Consider the following 19,154-nt stretch of genomic DNA (forward strand, 5'->3'; position numbering starts at 1 on the left):
CTTTCTTTTCTTTTCTTTTTTTTTTGCACAGAGTCACTAGGCTGGTGACCAAAGGAATACTACAGATGGAGGGTGTTTAGATTTAAACAAAGCATCTGACAAGGTGCTTTCTGGTACTTGTGGATAAGACAGAGAGGTACCACCTAGCTGAGCATACACTTAGGTAAATTTGGAAGTAAGTGAATGGCTGGACCCAGAGTAGTCACTAACTGCCGCCCTGTGCTATTTAATAGTTTTGTCAATGACTCAAGAGAAAAAGGCATAGATGACAGGCGTATCCCAATCTGCCAACGACAGGAAGGTGAAAGGGGCAGCCCCCTTCGAACAACAAAGTAGAAATCAGGTTCCAGATCTGTACAGGCTGGACCGAGAGGGTTAAACAGCCACTTCTGCCACTGACTAGCTGTGCAACCATGAGCAAGTTACTGCCCTTCTCCGGACCTCAGTTTCTTCATCTGTAAAACAAGGGGTTAGGCAGATGATCTATTAGTCTCTTTCTGGATCTATCAACCTATGACTCTACGAGTCAGTAACAAGGACAAATGTCAAGTTTTTAAGCTGAAGGTTTTAAAAAATCAATTACTTAAGGACTGGGTAACAGGGACCTGACTTGATAGTAGTGCATGTGAAAAAAAGATCCAAAATTTTAGCTGACCACCAGCTGTTACTACTGCTTCTGCTGGTAGATCAATTTAGGTTTTGTCTATGGAATTAAGTATAATGACAATTATAGGTAGCATTCAGGTTTTATGTAACCCAACAGAGTTAAGGAGGGCAAAACAGAAAGAAGATACAATTCATTCAGATCATTCGTGGGAATTTCAAGATCAGCAATGGGGGAATAATCTACTGGTCAAACTATATTTGGAACATTATATTCAATTTTATACTAAGGACACCGAAAAACCAGAGATCAACCAGGATAAAGGGTCCAGAAAATATGTCAGAAGGAACAATGGAGGAAAATGGAGACAGAGAGACTTAGGTAAGATGAAGACAGGCTCGTTCCAATTCTTGAACTAGCAGTATTGTTTAGTGGAAGGTTTACTGAATTAGGTGATGAGATCAGTTGCTGGTCTTGGCTGTCACCAACTAACTACGTGACATTGGCAGTCACTTCCTCTCTCTTGGCCCGTTACCTCATCTATAAAATAAGGAGACTGGACTAGATGATCTATCCTTATAACTCTTAAAACTTCTCAAGCATATCAAATAATCCTAAAATGTTAAGAGTTTTACAACACCTCAGAGCTCATCTAGTGACTAGAGAGAGACTATCCCACTCATTTGGAATAAAAAGAAACTAATTCTCATATAGTCTAAATGGGTTTGTCCAAAGTCACAGTGCTTTGTTGTTCAGTCATTTCAGTCATGTCTGACTCTTTTTGATGCTTTTTTGGGATTTCCTTGGCAAAGATGAGTAGTTTGACAATTCCTTCTCCTGATCAATTTCCAGATGAGGAAACAGGCTAACAGAGTTAAATGACTTGTCCAGGGGTCACACCACTATTAAATGTCTGAAGCTACATTTGAACTTAGGTCTTCCTGACTGCAGGCCCAGCATCCTATCCACTGTACCACCCAACTGCCTACTTAGTGGCAGAACCAGAACTAGAACTCAGGTCTCCTGACTATCAAGTCAGTCCTCTTTTTATTTCATCACAGTCTTCATTAGATCATCCATTCAATATCTCCAAGCTTGTTTCTATTAGACTGCAGAAGAAGCAAACTGTTCATGTCACAAAAACTGAGGAAAAAAAATACTGAGATTATGATGAACAGTTTGCTGACTGGAGTCATCTTCAATATCTCACTCCACAGATCTAATCAGTTGCCAGATCTCTGACTCTACTAACATAGCATCTCCCATGTCTGTCCCCTTCTCTCCACTCACACTGCTTCAACCTCAACTGAGGCCCTTGTCTCCTCTCAGCTGGACCACCTCCTCCCTGGTTTCCCTGCCTCCAGGCTCTCCCCTCCTCTACAATCCATCTTCCATAGAGCTGCCCAAGTAATATTTCTACAGCACAGGTCTGACCACATCACTCTCCTGCTCAGTAAGCTCCAGCGGCTTCCCTCTTAGGATCAAACAGGGACTCCTCTATTGAGAATTTGAAGCCCTTTACAACCTACCTTTCTAGCCATGATAAGCATTAAAAAAGGGGGACTTCTTTCTTGCTGTTTCTCAGATACAACATTCCATCTCCCATCTCTGTGACTTTATCCCAGCTTTTCCCATCCCTCTTCATCTCAGTACTTAGGATCCCTAGTACCTTTCAAAGTTCAGTCTAAAGACCATATGAGGGCTTTCCTGATCCTCTCAGCTACTAGTGCCCTCCCCATAATTACCTTATATTTATGTCTGAATATACATGTATATATGTGCATATATATATATATATATGTTTATACATGTAGCCACTGTGTCCCCCATAAAAATGGAAGTCCTTTCCAACTAGGGAATGTTTCATACTTTGGACCTGTCTCCCTAGCTCCCAGCACAGTGCCTGGCATGTAGGAGCTAATATGCTAAGTAGTAGATTGTTACTGTTACTTGCTGTCTTCCCCAAGACAACATAAGCTCCTTGACAACAGGGATCATTGCATCTGTCTTAGTCTCCCAAGTGTCTAACAGGGGCTAGCACATGGCTGTACTGAATAAATGCTATTGCCTGATTTAGGATAACGCTTCTTACTTTGAAATACCTTTCTAATGATCTTCATCTTGTTCAAACAAATGTATCTGGCACTGTCTGTGTATGAGTTATTGTGCTAGATGCTATGGCATATAAAAATGTCGATAAGACATAGTTCCTTGTCTTCAAGGAATTTAAAATTTCATAAAGAGAGATAACCCAAAAGGTGAGGCAAACACATTATTCCTCTCACCTGAAACAGCCACTTTAACACAGGTATAGGACACTGGATATAGTAATAGGCGGTGCTGAGATATCCTTGTGTTGTTAAAAAAATTTGCTGTGTTCTTCCTGATCTGCAAAACAAGGGAAACCAATATTATACCCCAGGACATTATGGTAACATTCAACTGAAAAAGAAAAAGGTCCTCATTCTGGTTTAGCTAGTGCACAGTGCTCTCTTCCTCTGCAGCTGGTTAACAACACCTGTGATAAATGTACAACTTGTTCAAAAACAACCTACTGTTGTTGGTTTAGGGTCTGCTCTGATTTGGTACTTAATGGCTATGCTCCAGGGAAACAGCTGGAACTGACTGCTTGGCATAGTGACCTAAGCTTCTAGGAAAGCACTAGGAACCACCTATCCTGTACAGAATGGCTTAGAGATGGAAGAGAGACAGGTCTGCAGCCTACTCTCCAAGCATGTTCTGAAAGGTTTTCCTTACCTAAAGGACTATATCCCAGAGCAGTTTGGGGGTCAGCCCCTCTCCTCTCTCTTCCCTGCTAGGTAGGCCTTGCCTAGCTAGCCTCCACTCTAGTGGAGTAATCTACACTGATTACTCCACCTCTTCTAGGTTACCTGTGGACAAGCACACCTCCCTTCTCTAATTCAATTGAAGTGCTAAAGTTAAAAAGCATTTATTATGAAATTCAGGCATAAACCAAGACAGTAGAGTAAGTTAGGTTCCTAACATAAGTAAGGAAGTTATCGTCTGTTTAACTTCTGAATCCCTACCCTGAATCTCTAGTATGAGTCCTAGAGAATCACCACCCTCTAATCTCTACTCACAGTTACTTTAGGCTCTCTTTCTCTGCTGGACCATCACATATCATTTCCATCCCTATCCCAGCCCGGCAGTTATCAGGTGGGCCTTGATTATCTACATGTTAGAAAGGCACAGTGACAAGAACAGGTGATGGATGGAAGCAGAGGACCTGGATCTTGGCTTTGCCACTTGCCACCTCTTTAGTTTAAGTCTTCATCTACAAAATGAGAAAGCTGGACTGGAAGATGACTTCTAAAAAGGTCCCTTATAGCTCTCTGTTTTATGATCCTGTGAAACCTGCTGCCTGAAATTCTATCTAGCCTCTATTTGTAACTTATCAGTAAATATCCCAGGACTACTGGTAGTCAAACAGAGAGGCAGATACCGGAAGCTCTGGGATAGAAACCTATTTGAGAAAGAAAAAAACCTCATGAAGGCTCAGGTGTAACTGCCATTCACTCTTCCAGCTTGGGGTCATTATTTATATTCTCACCAGGTGTGGAATGACAATGCTTAAACTAGACTCCCTAGAACCTATTATCTATGGGAATAGACTTCCTGGGAAAGACTGCATCAACTCTGGAGAAGTGACATAATGAACTGACTTGCCACCTTCTATTTTTAATCAGGCAACACAGGAAGCAAAAGTAAGTTTAAGAGTATACCAGACAGGTTATAGAAAGTAATCACCCTCCGAGCAGAATAATGCTTAAGATCAAATTATAATGGCAAGATTTCTGCACGCGCAACGTTTTTTAGTTTACGCTGTAATTCTGTTGTTGTTGTGGCTGCTGTTCTTACTTAAGGATAAGATCTTCGATAGCATTCTTTGGAACAAAATTACAATCCCTTAAGTCCAATGTATGTTGACTGAAAATTTTTCCATAATCGAAACAGTGAAATATTTCTTCGCCAGGATGGCAATCAGGAATGGTATCAAAAGCAATGAAGAATTTCCTTATAAACTCCCTATTAAAGAACAAAAAACAAAAAACTCACATTACTGAGGACTAAACAGTATTCGTATACAATAAAGAATTCAAGTGAATATTAATTTCTGCATCTTCTGAGGCTTCATTTTTATCAACTTTGTGGAGGACTAAAACTTAAAGGATTGCTCAGATTGAGCCAAGTTTGGAGTTAGCAAAGTACACCAGAAGGAACACTAGCCAGTCAGGAAACCCAGACTCAATAGTCTGGGTTCTTATAACAACCAGGTATGTGACCTCAGGCAAGTTATTTCACTTGTCAGGGCTCAGCTTCCTCATCTATAAAATGAGAAAGTAGTTGTAATAGTCTTTTTAAAACTCTGATACAATCCCCATGACATCTAATACCTCTCCAAAACAGAAATTATGCACCAAAGGTAAAGGAACTTCAGCTGTTTCCATGGTCAAGGACAACCAAAATCCAAAAGAAGATAAAAAAAAAACCATCCCAGAAACTAATGCCTACTGACCCTGAGGTTCAGCACTCCTCCTCAACCTCCCATGATACTGGAAGCGAAGCCGCACTAAGAGACCCAAGAACATGAGACAGGCTTACATCCAAACCTACACTCTAGTTCCCCCCCTATTTCCTGAACTATAGAGACCTGAGCTCCAGAAGTTTGCTCCCCTTGACATCCAGCTTGGCCACAGCCCTTCAGGAGAAAAAGCCTGCCAAGGGGATGCAACTCAAAAGCACCAGTACTGCCAGTGCCAGAGAAAACACTCTGAACTGCTGGTGTCAGCCCACAGATCAGGTCACCGAGACAGAACACCACGCATTTGGGTAGCACTCCACCACACCTGAGAGAAAGAATGCAGTAACCACCAGTTCTGACAACCCAAAAGTCACTTGAGGCAGAGACCTGTGCTTGATAAACTATAAATTGCCCAGTGTGAGAGGATGCTGAGATGCTTTCAAAACCAGCCTCCAAGGAAACCACAATCAGAGGTGAAGGAAGCAGGAAGTAAGTGATGAAGTAAACAAGAAAAATCACTGAACTGCACATACTCTCTCACCCAGCAATAACACCATTAGGCATAAACCCTATGGAGGTCAACGACAAAGGAGAAAGTCCCACATACAATATTTATAACAGCACTTTTTGTGGTAGCAAAAAACTTGGGGGGAAAAGTAGATATCCAATTGGAAAACAATTGAACAAACTGTGTTATAGGCATGTGGAGAAATATTATTGCAATTAAAAAAAAAGACTGAAGAAGTTTGGAGAAACTTGGGAAGAGTTCTATCAACTGCTACAGTATGAAATAAAGAGAATCAATTATTACAGTAATGTAAAGAAAACAACTTTGAAAGACATCAGAATTCTGTTCAATGAAACAACTAATTTAAGATTTGACAGTAAAACATGCCTCCTTTCTCCGGGTGGAGATGTGCCAGGGGCAGATTGAAGCGTGCACTGTTAGACTTGGCCAATGTATTGATTTGTTTTGTTTGAATATGCTCCTTTGGAAGGGAGGGTCCTGTGATGGTAGAGAGCATGTGGTTGGAAAGTAATAGTAATATTTTGTAAATGCATCAATAAAACATCAAAAAAATTTTTAAATCTCTGATACGAAATAAATTTTAAATGATTCACATTGATATCATGCTCTAAATTTTGCAAAGCACTTTTCTCATAACCACTCAACAATGCTTACAAAGTAACTAGCAGCATAAAAAGAGGCAATTAGATTTGTTGACTAAATAACTACATAGAATTTGAAATGTAAATGAAATTTAAGTGTATCTTTACAAAAAGCTTTTTACCTATGCTCTTCTTGGAGTTCTCCACTGTCATCTGTGTTTTCTGATTCTTCTGTCTCAATTAGGGATTTTATTCCCTGACCTTTTACTAAATCTTCCTTTAGCTCTTTTTCCCATTCATCTGACCTAGGAGAAGTAAAAGAATGACATGATAAACAGAATTTATATTTCAAAGATCTCTCAATTTTTATGATCAGCTATAACAATACAAGAAAGCCTTTGTTATAAAACACTTTGCTATATGACAAATTTAGTCATTTCATGGGATTAAGTTATGGTTCAAAGCAAAATGTAAAATGCATTGTAGTTCAAATCTCTAAAACATGTGAAGTCTATAAACTGGGTGTTCTTGTGCCCAGTTACTCGTATTCTAAAAGGGTCTCCAGCACCATAGTCTTCCAACAGATTTCTTCTACCTTCTGTTAGTTCAATGTTGCCCTCAATGTCCCTAAATAAGTTACGACAAATGGAATAAAAAGTCCAAGGGAATAGAGACCCCTGATTTGTTTACATATGACTTGTATCACATATTATTTTATTTTATATTGGCCAAACAATAAAAAGTGTTTTAGAAAGTTAATTGAGTTTCTCAGTAGGTTTAAGTTCTTTTAGTCAAGTTTTCTATGCACCCATCAAATATGTAACCTAGAATCAACTTTTAAGGGCAGAAACCACATCTGTTAGCACTGTATAATGAGCACTGAAATATAAAAACAATTTTTACTTGTGCTTTTGATCCTAAGGCTTTGTCTTATCAGTCAGATGTTATTGTTGTGGGAAACAAAAATTATTTTACAATGCCATTTAACAATAAAATATTCTATTTTAAAACGAGCTTATAGTCTATGAATAAGATAATGCAACTCAGACAAATAAATTGATACTATGTAAAGAGAGACCACTTTTTTTAAGCAAATAATCTGTTTTTCTTTCTTACAGCCACTGTCACTTCCTAACGATGACCTGTCTCCATCCAACAGAAGCCTTCACTACAATCCAATGTTAGCTAAGCAAAACAAACCAACACACTGGTTATGTCCAATGAGCTAGTTGTCGTATATCAGCCTTAGACTATGACTCATTTTGCAACTGTTGTCCAATGCTTCTCTGTCAACAAGAGGGAGACACACTTCACCACCAGTACTCTCAAGTCAGGATTTAAGAGACCATTATGCCACCATAAATGCAGTTATCTTTTATCTTGGATGCCTTTATAGACAAAGAAAGCTAGAGACTGTGTCTCTTGTTTAAATGCACAAGAAGGGTGAGTGCTATGCTGGCAGAGAAAGTCTGGCCTATGGCCATACAACCCTGGGTTCAGGGAAGACATGCTTCCATACGAATGATGGTTGACCCAATCAAATAAAACACAGTGCTAACCTTGTAAGATTTTCACTCTCCTTTGCTAGGCGCTCTAAACTGTTCTCAAAACACTGGTAACGAACACTCACCTATAATGAAAAGAAAATTTGAAATGTACTTTGCAACATAGCTTTTAACAATAGAATTAGGCTATTTGGGGAGTCGTTATTCAAGAATCAGAAAGATCACTTTCTATTCCAAGCCTTCTATGCATGCTAAAATTGATATTAAAGTGACTTCTGACACTACTATCAAGTTAAGTGACTTTAATACTAAGATATTCAATAACGTATCCTTATTTTCTTTATACAGTACTGTAACCTTAGATCATAAGAAACTGAGCGCATAAACTCAAGATCTCAGTATCATATCGAAGCTCTACTTCTTAACTATATTTTGAACTCATTAAATCATAAATTCTAAAATAGTGCAACCACCCAAAATGAGTTTACAGGTAGCCTATTCAACAACCAAATTTCAAAACCAAACATTTTAGAATTTAATTCAGCTCTTCTCCCAAGGTGGAATGAAGGATCTTACTGACTTATAGCCTCTAACTCCTGACACCTCTACATCCTAACTTTACTTACAAAGTACAAAAACTAAAAGTATACAGAGAACTCATTTGCTAAACCAGGAAGTAATATAATAAACCCAGAATTTTTTTTTAGACAATGCTTTTTCTTAATCTACCTTCCTTCTTTCAAGGCAATACTAATAAACAGAACTACTTACTGAAACATTTGATGATAATGCTCTAGGCTTTTCTAAAAGAACAAAAGGTTTTTCTGGAGTTGTAGGCTGACTGGAATTCAAAGACATGATTTCTTGCAGTGGTTTTAATGCAACATCTTCTTCATCACTTTCCAGGTTGCAATCTAAATTTTCCTCATCACTATCAAAATAAACCTTTAGTTTTTTTCTTGGTATACCACTAGTGGAACCGGAATTTTCTAAGTTTTTACATGAAGGCGTTGAAATGCTTGTGCTGCACAGTACAACATCTCCAAGTACAGCTGGAGGACTGTTAGTAATACTGCAAGGCAAAGATTTACTAGATGATTTCACTGAAGATGTATTTGCAACATCTCTGAAGTTCCTCTCTGTTTGTTTTGTGATCCTGGGTGACACAGAAGGATATGTAATAGGTGCTTCAGGTAAGGTGACCTCTCTCTCTTTTTTAGAAGATGAAACAATGCATGTTTTAGTATCTGATATCCCAGAGGATTCAGTACCTAAAATACATAAAGGAGAAAGTGAATGTTTCATTTCTTTTGATGCTAAACTGTAGAAAGCTATATTTTTCTGAGAGTTTGATACTGTTTTTAAATCTGTGGCTATTTCTGAGAAAAAAGTGAGAGCTGTGCTTGAAAATGTAACCAGAATTCCTATAACCAACTAATTTTCTTTGGTATTTGCAATGTGAATCTGGTCAATACTTCCTCATAAATAGCTTGCCCAAGTACACAGAGCCATTGAGAATTAGCATCAGAACTTGAGGCTAAGTCTTGCTGAGGCCAGCTCTATATGCATTACACTTTTAAGAGGGTTTCTCAGCAAATGCGTTAGTTGCTTTACATTGGCCTTTGAATTCAGGATCATTTGGGACAGGGGGTGGGGGGCGCAACTGGGGTTCAGTGACTTGCCCTGAGTTACACAGCTAGTAAATGTTATGAGCCTCAGGCTGCATTTGAACTCAGGTCCCTCCTGTCTCCAGGGCCAGTTCTCTATCCACTGCACCACCTAGCCGCCCCACACCATTACTTTTAACACTGTTGTCTGGACTGGTGATTTTCTAAATGTGTACCTTTCACAATTCTATTTTGCTTTTTTTGACCCAGACTTATGTTTTCATCAGTATAATTAATTTCTATTAAGAAAACTCCTTTTGCCAATGCAGATCAGTACCAACTCTTCAAATGATAGCTGTAGAGAATTGTCTGGAGCACTGAGAGACCAAGTGAGTTGTCTAACCTCACACAGCCTGGATGTGTCAGAGGCAGAATTTGAACCCAGGCCTTCCTGACACTGAGGCCCTACCAATGTACTATACTGCCTCTCATATGGCAGACACTAGAACTGAGCTGTTGCCCACACAGGTGGAAAGATTTATCCAAAGTCACATAAATAATGACCATTTACAGAGCACATCTCATTTGGTCCTCACTACACCCCAGTGAAATAAAATCTACAGTTACTACAAGACCCATTTTATAGACTCAGGAAGGATACAAGTCACATAAGAGAGCTGGGATCAGAACTCGGGTCCCTAGCTTCTTTCCTTTATAACACGTTACCCTACAGGTGTGAAAAGTTAATTAACTGGATAATTTAATTAGGACACACCCCAAAATCAATGTAACCTAGGACATTTTTCAAAATCCTAGTAAGTTTGATAAAACTCAATTGTGATGCATTCTAAAACACATTTTATCAAAATATTAAAATGTCTCAACTCTATTTCAATTTGCCTGTATACACAGGTATGGCCTTAGTCCCATTTTCTCTGCTTCATTGAAGGTACTTCCATTCCTTGACTGGAAAAAAACAGGTCAGAATAATTTAGTTTCCAATGGATCAAGTGTCTTGTTGTTGTTCAGTCATTTTAGTCACATAAAAAGAAACTGATGCTCATATAGTCTAAATGGTTTGTCCAAAGTCACAGTGCTTTGTTTTCCAGTTGTTTCTGACCCCCATTTTGGGGTTTTCTTGGCAGAGATACTGGAGTGGTTTGCCATTTCCTTCTCTACCTCATTCTACAGATGAGGAAAATGAGGCAAAAAGAGTTAGGTGACTTGTCTAGGGTCACACAGCTAGTGTCTGACGCTGGATTTGAACTCAGGTCTTCCTGACTCGAGACCCCATATATGGTCACTACCCACAGTTTAAGAAGCGCTGAAGGGGTCACAAGTGGAAAAAAGTTTAAGAAACCCTGCAGTACACCACCTAACTGCCCTAAGAGCCTTGTTACAAGGCCACAAATAACTGATATGGGACAAGACTAGGAGAAAAAGAAATATATAAGAAGACCTGGGATAGACTTCTATTAGTCTGTCGTAATTGGAAGTTTAAAGTCAAAAGAAGGTAGCCAACTGTCATGTTACGGAGAACTGTCATGCAGAGAACAATATGAAATTCTTTCACTGCTCACAAAAAAGAGACTGAGAACCCATCAAGAATGAGGATTGTTCTTTATTTATTTATTTTTTTTTTTGGTGAGGCAATCAGGGTTAAGTGACTTGCCCAGGGTCACACAGATAGTAAGTGCCATGTGTCTGAGGCCGGATTTGAACTCAGGTCCTCCTGCCTCTAAGGCTGGAGCTCTATCCACTGCACCACCTAGCTGCCCCAAGAATGAGGACTATTAAGGAAGAAATTTAATGTATTAGTTGAAAGGGCTGAATAAGCCAGTTAGAGGTGACAGTTTTAATAATTAATAATTTATAACTGAAATCAGGGTTACAATTTTCCATTTCCCTCCTACAGGTTCTAAAGAGTATGGCAGAAAGAGAGCTGGATTTGGAGTCAGGAGAGATTTGGGTTCAAATTTTACCTGGGACTTACCAGCCACGAGATGATAGGCAAGACACAGTCTTTCCAAGATTTAGTTTGTTCATATGTTAATATCCCCAACAAGCGCTTTCCCAGTCTTTAGCTGAGGACGACTTTGTGAAAAGGAGAAACCACAACTCTTCCTAAACAACTAATTTCACATCTGGATAGTTTTCTCATTGTCACGAAGTTTCTCTTTATACTATACCTTAACCTACATTTTCAGACCTTTTGTCCATTACTCCTACTAATTCTGTCTGGCTTTTGTGGGCAAAGTAGGATAAATCTACCTTGAATAAATTCCTCTTTCACATGAGTCCTCCAAATACTTGAAGACAACAATCTTGTTCCTTAAGTTTTCTCTTCTCAAGGCTAAATATCCCCAATTCCTTCAACCAACCCACAGATTGCAGGATCTCCTGTTTGTTCTTCATCCTAGTCCTCTTCCTCTGAACATAACCTAGCTAATCAATGATCATCTTAAAACGTGGCAGCCACAAAGGATCACAGTAACTCCAGACACTGTCTAAGAAGGGCAGTTTATAGTGAGATTTCCATCTTTCATTCTGAATCCTATTTTTAAAAAATGAAGCCATTAGCAATTTTTAGCTAGTACATCATATTGCTGACTCACACTGAGCAAACCATTAAACCTCCCCCCAATCTTTTTCATATGACATAGTTATACTTACCTCATTTTGTACCTGATCAACTGATTTTTTTTGAATCCTAATTTTGTCAGTAAGTAATCTTAACTATCCTTCTTAGCTTTGTATCATTTACAGATTTGAAAAACACATCATTTATGTCCTTATACCCAACTGAAATGCCTGGGTTTAAATCAAGTCTCCTTACTCTGAAATATTCAAAAATGATAAGAAGGCATACTAAGATAGGGAAAAGTGGAACAAGGCAAGGTTCATCAGAAACCTTTATCAGAACATAGTATAGTAAAAAGGACACTAGACTTCAAGTCAGAAGACCTAAGTTGACTACTTATTACCTGTATGACACTGGGCAAATCACTATCTATCTCTGGTACTTGGTTCTCTCATCTATAAAAAGAAGGAATGGGCTTGGATCTAAGGTCTCTTCCAAGCTCTAAGTCCTATCAGTACAACAATGCATATGCTAAGACCAAAACGTTAAATGGAATAATTATAGCACACATCTGTCTACAGTTTTAAGGTTTACAAAGCATGTAAGATAGCTTATTTCATCAACAGCCTGGTAAGGTAGGTGTTACTATATCACCATTTCACAGGTGAAGAAACAAAAGCTCAGAGGTTAAATGACATGTCCAAAGTCACACAGCATTCAAGGTCTAAGGGCAGAGATCTGCCAATCCAAAGTCCAAAACTATTATCCATTATGCCACACTATCTCAAGAGCCCCTTTTGGGGGGGGGGAAGGGGAAGAAATGGGACACAATAATGAAAATAGGACACACATTTCACATAGAATATATTCAAGATTTCACCTCCTGTCAGATCATTTTACCACTCTTAGCTACTCTAAGACTTCAGTTCAGTCAGAAAGAAAATTATATTCTCAAATAACATCACTTAATTTTTTTTAAATGCAGTCACTAAGAAGCAAGCCTTTATTTACAATTACACATTCTGTTTAATTGTATGGTTCTACCTGAAGCAGCCTCCAGTGAATCAGAACGTAATCTTTTTCTTGAGTGGCATCCATTTTCCTAGTAACCAAATGAGAGAGTCACTTTTGAGGTGTAAGTGGGTGAATGTTCACTTTTTTTTTTAACAAAGAAATGAAATACCCCCCAAAAAAAACTGGGAGTGAGGAAAAATTACATATTTTTATATTAGATTTAAATTTATTAGCACCTTTGAACTACAGTTTAATAATCTCAGCTTTTGTTACCATAAGAGCTAAGAAGCCTTCAGAAATTAGTATGGTTTTCTTACGCTCAATTTAAATTCTACTAAATAAGGGAGGGAAGGTGATGGGAATGGGATAAGTATTCATATAGCACATACTGGTGCCAGGCACTGTGCTAAGGGCTTTTTACAAATATTATCTCATTTAATCCTCACAACAACTCTGGCACATAGGTGCTATTATTATCTCCATTTTACAGCTGAGGAAACTGAGGCAAGCAGGTTAAGAGACTTGCCCAGGATTATACAACTAGTGTCTGTGGTAGATTTGAAGTTAGGACTTCCCATCCACTTTACAACCAGCTACTTCATAAAGCCTACAGAAAAATAAAGTTAAACAAGGTTAATGAAGTACATTGTAACATGAGTAAAAACAGTAGTTCAGAAACAGCTGTCTTAGGGAAATGGAGGTAAACGGCTTACTTTCGGAAGTGCATTACCACCTCCCACTTTAAAAAGACAAATGCACCCAAACAGCATCTTGCAAAACAAGACACTACTAGCCTCTGATGACGAGCACTACATAAAGAACCAAAGATTGCAAACAAAGGTGGCCTAGAGGAAAAAGCTGTTCAGTCATTTCAATCAAGTCCGACTCTGTGTGACCCCATCTGAGGTTTTCTTGGCAAAGATCATGGATTGGTTTGCCATTTCCTTCCCCAGATCATTTTACAAATGAGGAAACTAAGGCAAACAAATTTAAGTGACTTGTCCAGGGTCACACAGCTAGTAAGTGTTTGAGGCCAGATATGAATTCAGGAAGATGACTCTTTCTGACTTCAGGCTTGGCACTATCCACTGGGCCACCTGGTTGCCCCAGTGGAAAAAAATCAAGATATAATTAATTCCTCTAACTATACATAGTGCACAGACAGTTAACTTTCCATCCATAAGTTAATTCCATTTTGTTTCTTCTTTGGAAATTTTGTTTTCAAGTTAATGTTACCTTATCTTAGACCTCTAATAAATATATCAACTCCCTCTATTTAAATGCTTGGTATACAGAGAAGTTTTTTAATTTAATTAATAATAAATTAATTTAGTAAATTTACATAGCATTGCTTCCCTAAAAATGGCACCCATCCTCCTGAAATCTTAACAAATATTATAGATAGCAGTTCAATCACATTAGTCAATTTCTTTAATATCCAGGGATATAATTTGGCTTGGTAACTTGAATAAGAACAAGTAGGTACACTTTTACTATTTCCTTAGCTGATTGCACTAAATAAGAACGAAGAAAGAATGGATCACTTTCTAAGTCCAGCATTGGGAAAACAAAACAAAACAAAACAAAAACCTGTTTCTCTGAGTCAATTTAAGAATGACTTTTTAGAACTCTTCCAGAGGACAGACGTAAGAAAGATAGAAAACCAGCACCTAATACAAATTCAATATTAGAGGACAATTGTGTGACACCAATTTTTGCATTAAAAAAGTTCTAGGATTTTACAAATGCAGCTACTCAGTTCTTACCACACATACCTGGTTTGAAAGTCTGCTTTTTTCTGGGATGATATTCTGCATGGTCTGTTTCTGTCTTGATGTGAATTTTGTAATATTATAAGGTTCTGAGGAAAGGCTGCTTTCTCCTGAAAATGCCTTTTCTGGAGAAATGACTCTGTGCTTCGCTAGTTTCTGTCTCTGTTCCTTTAGCTCTTCCTCTCTGCAACTGGATTTTAACGACAATTGAAGCTTTGACTCAACTGCTTCCTGTTGCATTTTCACAGAACATTTTAACTGTTGGCACCTGGATATGTCATTTCTACCACCAATTTTGCTGGAATTGTTTTCCAAAATCTCAGGCTCTGGTGATGAAACCAAGTTTTTGGCATCTGTAATTGTCTTGTTTTGATCTACGCACTCAGCCTTTTCCCTCATATTTCCATGATTATGTGATGACATTTTGATTGGAGATCTTTCTTGCTTCCTTGGGTCTTTCATTTCATTCCTTGACATGCAATGATGTGAAGCAGAAATAAGAGGTTTTTCAACCACCAAAGACTGGGTGTTCTGCACCATAGGAGGCTGGTTTCTCTCAAGTGCACCTCTTTCACCTTTTTTCTCTTTAAATCTTCTCATCAAAGTCTCTATAATAGGACTCTTGTTTGGTGATGTAACTGACAGCTTTTTACACATATATCTTGTTGTGGATATTTTTCTTTCAAATTGTCCTATACCAGTGTCCAGTAACCTACCTCTTTCATGTTTATGATTTGTCCTTTGTGGCGAGTTCAACACAAGTCTATCTGTATATTCAGTTAAAAACAAAAACAGAAAAGGTCAAAAAGATTAAAATTGAAATAAAAAAGTAAAATTTTAGTTAGATTAAAGACAGAGAATTTTAAAGTGGAAGTAGAGGCACTCACACTTCAGACATCAGTCACTACAACTTTAAGAGCTTTAATATATTGCCTTCTATTTCCACCAGAAATGCCTGTGTATAAGACTCTAGAACATGTGCACTGTGAGCACTATTATAATTTTAAATGTAGGAAAACACTACCATGTCAGACTTTTGTTATTTTTAGAATTTAGTAAGTTTATGAAGAACAGTGTTATCTTTACCACATAAAAGAATTCCAGGAGCCGCTAGGTGGCAGAGTGGATAGAGTACCAGCTCTAGAGTCAGGAGGACCTGAGTTCAAATGCGACCTCAGACACATAACACTCACTAACTGTGTGACTCAGGGGAAATCACTTAACCCCAAATGCCTCGCCAAAAAAAAAAAAAAAAGAAAAAAGGAAAAAGCAGGAAGTTATTTAAAAGCTCACAAACCTTGCTTTGGGACTGGTTTGAAGAAATCTGTAATTGACTGATTTCTGAAAAATAAGACACAAATGATGTAGTATTATAAATTAAAATTATGTAAAATCTCAGTAATTCAGAACTAAGGGAAGAGAACTAGTGGCTATTTAAATACCCTGAAAAATGGTCCACAACAACAATGGTTTATTAATATAACAAGGAATATAATACTGCTAAACAGAAAAATCTGTAGCTGTTAGGATCAAAGATCATAGTATATCAGAACTGGAAGTGATCTTCAGATCAAGTCCAACCCCACCCCTTTTAATATTTTTGTTTTAAATGAGAACTACAGAAATAACTAGGCCAGCATTACAGTAGTAAGAACTTAACCTCTAACTCTAAAACCTAATGCTCTTTCCACAATACCATACTTCCTCTAAAACAAAAAATATTGCTGCTTTTAGTTTTGAGAGAGAGAGAGAGAGAGAGAGAGAGAGGATCTGTGATTTCATTGGTGTAATGACTCCCAGATGAGGTAACTCTACCAATACAATTTGGCATGTTCTCTGCCACTTACAGTCTTAGAGTTGCCTAGAACATGGAGAATTAAAAGCGTTTCACCCAGCATAAATCATAGCCAGTATGGCGGGGCGTAGGGGAGGAGAAAAGCTACAACAGACATGAACCCACAGTTCTCTATCCACTATGTCTTTCTGTCTACCCAATTGATAATAGCCATTATTCTCAAATATATAGAGAACTGAGTCAAATAAAAATAAGAGCCATTCCTCAATTGATAAATTTTTAAAGGGTATGAACAGGCAGTTTTCAAAAAATTAAATCGAAGTAAATCAAAATGGGTACACGGTTTAGACATAAAAGCTGACATTATAAGTAAGTAAACTGGGAGAGCAAGGAATAGTTTATGAGATTTATGGAGGAACAGAAGAATTTAAGACCAAACAAGAGATAGAGAACATTAGGAAATGCAAAATGGATAATTTTGATTACATCAAATTGAAAAGTTTTTGCACAAAGCCAATGCAACTAAGATTAGGAGGGAAGCAGAAAACTGGGAAAGAATTTTTACAATCAGTGTCTCTGAAAAAGGCTTCATTTCTAAAATATATAGTGAATTGAGTCAAATTTATAAGAATACAAGTCATCCCCCCCCATTGATAAATGGTCAAAGGATATGAACAGGCAGTTTTCAGAGGAAGAAATTAAAGCTATCTATAGTCATATGAAAAAATGCTCTAAATCACTACTGACTAGAGAAATGAAAATCAAAACAACTCTGAGGTACCACATCACACCTATCAGATTGGCTAACATGACAAAACAGGAAAATGATAAATGCTAGAGAAGATGTGGGAAAATTGGAACACTAAAGCATTGTTGGTGGAGTTGTGAACTGATCCAACCATTCTGGAGAGCAATTTGGAACTATGCCCAAAGGGCATACCCTTTGACCCAGCAATAGCACTTCTAGGTCTATATCCCAAAGAGATCATACAAATGGGAAAGGGACTCACATGTACAAAAATATTTATAGCAGCTTTTTTTGTGGTGGCAAAAAATTGGAAATTGAGGGGATGCCCATCAGTTGGGGAATGGTTGAATAAGTTGTGGTATATGAATGTAATGGCTATTGTGCTATAAGAAATGATTAGCAGGCAGACTTCAGAAAAACCTGGAAAGACATAAATGAACTGATGCTGAGTGAAATAAGCAGAACCAGGAGAACATCGTACACAGTAACAACAACATTGTGAGAAGACTAGCTTTGACAGACTCATCTCCTCTCAGCAATGCAAGGATCTAAGACAACTCCAAAGGACTCACGATGGAAAATGCTATCCACATCCAGAAAGAGTCTGAATGCAGATCAAAGCACATTATTTGATCTCTTTTTTTGGTTTCTTTCTTCTTTCTTGTGGTTTCTCCCATTATCTAATGCTTCTTTACAACATGACTAATGTGAAAATAGGTTCAATATGAATGTATATGTACCGCTGATATCAGATTGCATGCTGTCTTGAGGTGGGGGAGGGGAGAGATGGGGAGAAAATGGAACTCAAAATCTTATGAAAGTCAACGTTGAAAACTAAAAATAAATAAGTAAATAATTTTTTAAAAAGATGAAATCAAAGTTATCTTTAGTCATATGAAAAATGCTCTAAGAGGCAGCTAGGTAGCACAGTGTATAGAGCAACAGGTCTGCATTCAGGAGGACCTAAGTTCAAATCCGGCCTCAGACTCTGGGCAAGTCACTTAACCCCCAATTGTCTCACCCCCCCCAAAAAAAAGCTTTAAAAAAAAAACTTTGAGAAAAAAGATAGGTAGCAATCAAGATCTCAGACAAAGCAAAAGCAGACCTAATTGAGAGAGATAATCCAGGAAACTATATTTTGAAAAAAGATATGACAATGAAGTACCATAAAAAATTTTTTACAGCAAGTTTCTCTGATAAGTCATTTTTTTCAAATATATAGGGAACTGAGTCAAATACAAATAAGAGTCATTTCCCAATTGATAAACTGTCAAGGGATATGAACAGGCAGTTTTCAAAAGATGAAATCAAAGCTATCTTTAGTCATATGACAAATGTTCTAAAATCATTATTGATTAAAAAATGCAAATTAAAACAACTCTGAGGTACCACTTTATTATACCTATCAGAAATGACCAATGCTGGAAGGAACGAGGGAAAACTGGTACATTATATGAACTGCTGGTGGAGTAGTGAACTGGCCCAACAATTCTGGACAACAATTTGGAATTACATCCAAAGGGCTATAAAATTGTGCATAACCTTTGACCCAGCAATACCCCAAAGAGATCAAAGGAAAAGGACCTATGTGTGCATAAATATTTTTTAGCAACTCTTTCTGTGGTAACAAAGAATTGGAAATGGAGGGACACTTAACCAATTAAAGAATGGCTGAACAAGTTGTGGCATATGAGTGGGACGAAGTGCTATTGTGCTATGAGAAATGACAAAGGGGAGAGGGTTCAGAAAAACACGGAGACCTATATGAACTGATACAAAGAGAGATGAGCAGAACCAGATCATTGTTCACCAGGGAGTCAGTGATCAGACTTTGCCCTGGGTCAGAATACTTTGGGAGGACAGAAAGTTTGCAGG

At 37.9% G+C, this 19,154-nt stretch overlaps 1 protein-coding gene across 2 annotated transcripts in view; it reads right to left on the bottom strand.

The window, feature by feature from the left end:
* Positions 1 to 19,154, bottom strand: part of SLF2 (SMC5/6 complex localization factor 2) — a 47,738-nt gene that overhangs the window by 21,136 nt on the left and 7,448 nt on the right. For both annotated transcript variants that reach the window (XM_078151099.1, XM_020966728.2), the window contains exons 2-9: positions 16,034 to 16,077; positions 14,740 to 15,503; positions 12,995 to 13,052; positions 8,534 to 9,033; positions 7,817 to 7,887; positions 6,440 to 6,562; positions 4,484 to 4,651; positions 2,890 to 2,992 (exon numbers count right to left, since the gene is read on the bottom strand). In XM_078151099.1, the coding sequence (XP_078007225.1) occupies positions 2,890 to 2,992; positions 4,484 to 4,651; positions 6,440 to 6,562; positions 7,817 to 7,887; positions 8,534 to 9,033; positions 12,995 to 13,052; positions 14,740 to 15,503; positions 16,034 to 16,077 (1,831 nt within the window). The remainder of the gene's footprint in view (positions 1 to 2,889; positions 2,993 to 4,483; positions 4,652 to 6,439; positions 6,563 to 7,816; positions 7,888 to 8,533; positions 9,034 to 12,994; positions 13,053 to 14,739; positions 15,504 to 16,033; positions 16,078 to 19,154) is intronic.

Source organism: Phascolarctos cinereus, unplaced genomic scaffold (assembly GCF_003287225.1).
Source record: "Phascolarctos cinereus isolate Bilbo 61053 unplaced genomic scaffold, phaCin_HiC Scaffold_3;HRSCAF=262, whole genome shotgun sequence".
NCBI lineage: Eukaryota > Metazoa > Chordata > Mammalia > Diprotodontia > Phascolarctidae > Phascolarctos > Phascolarctos cinereus.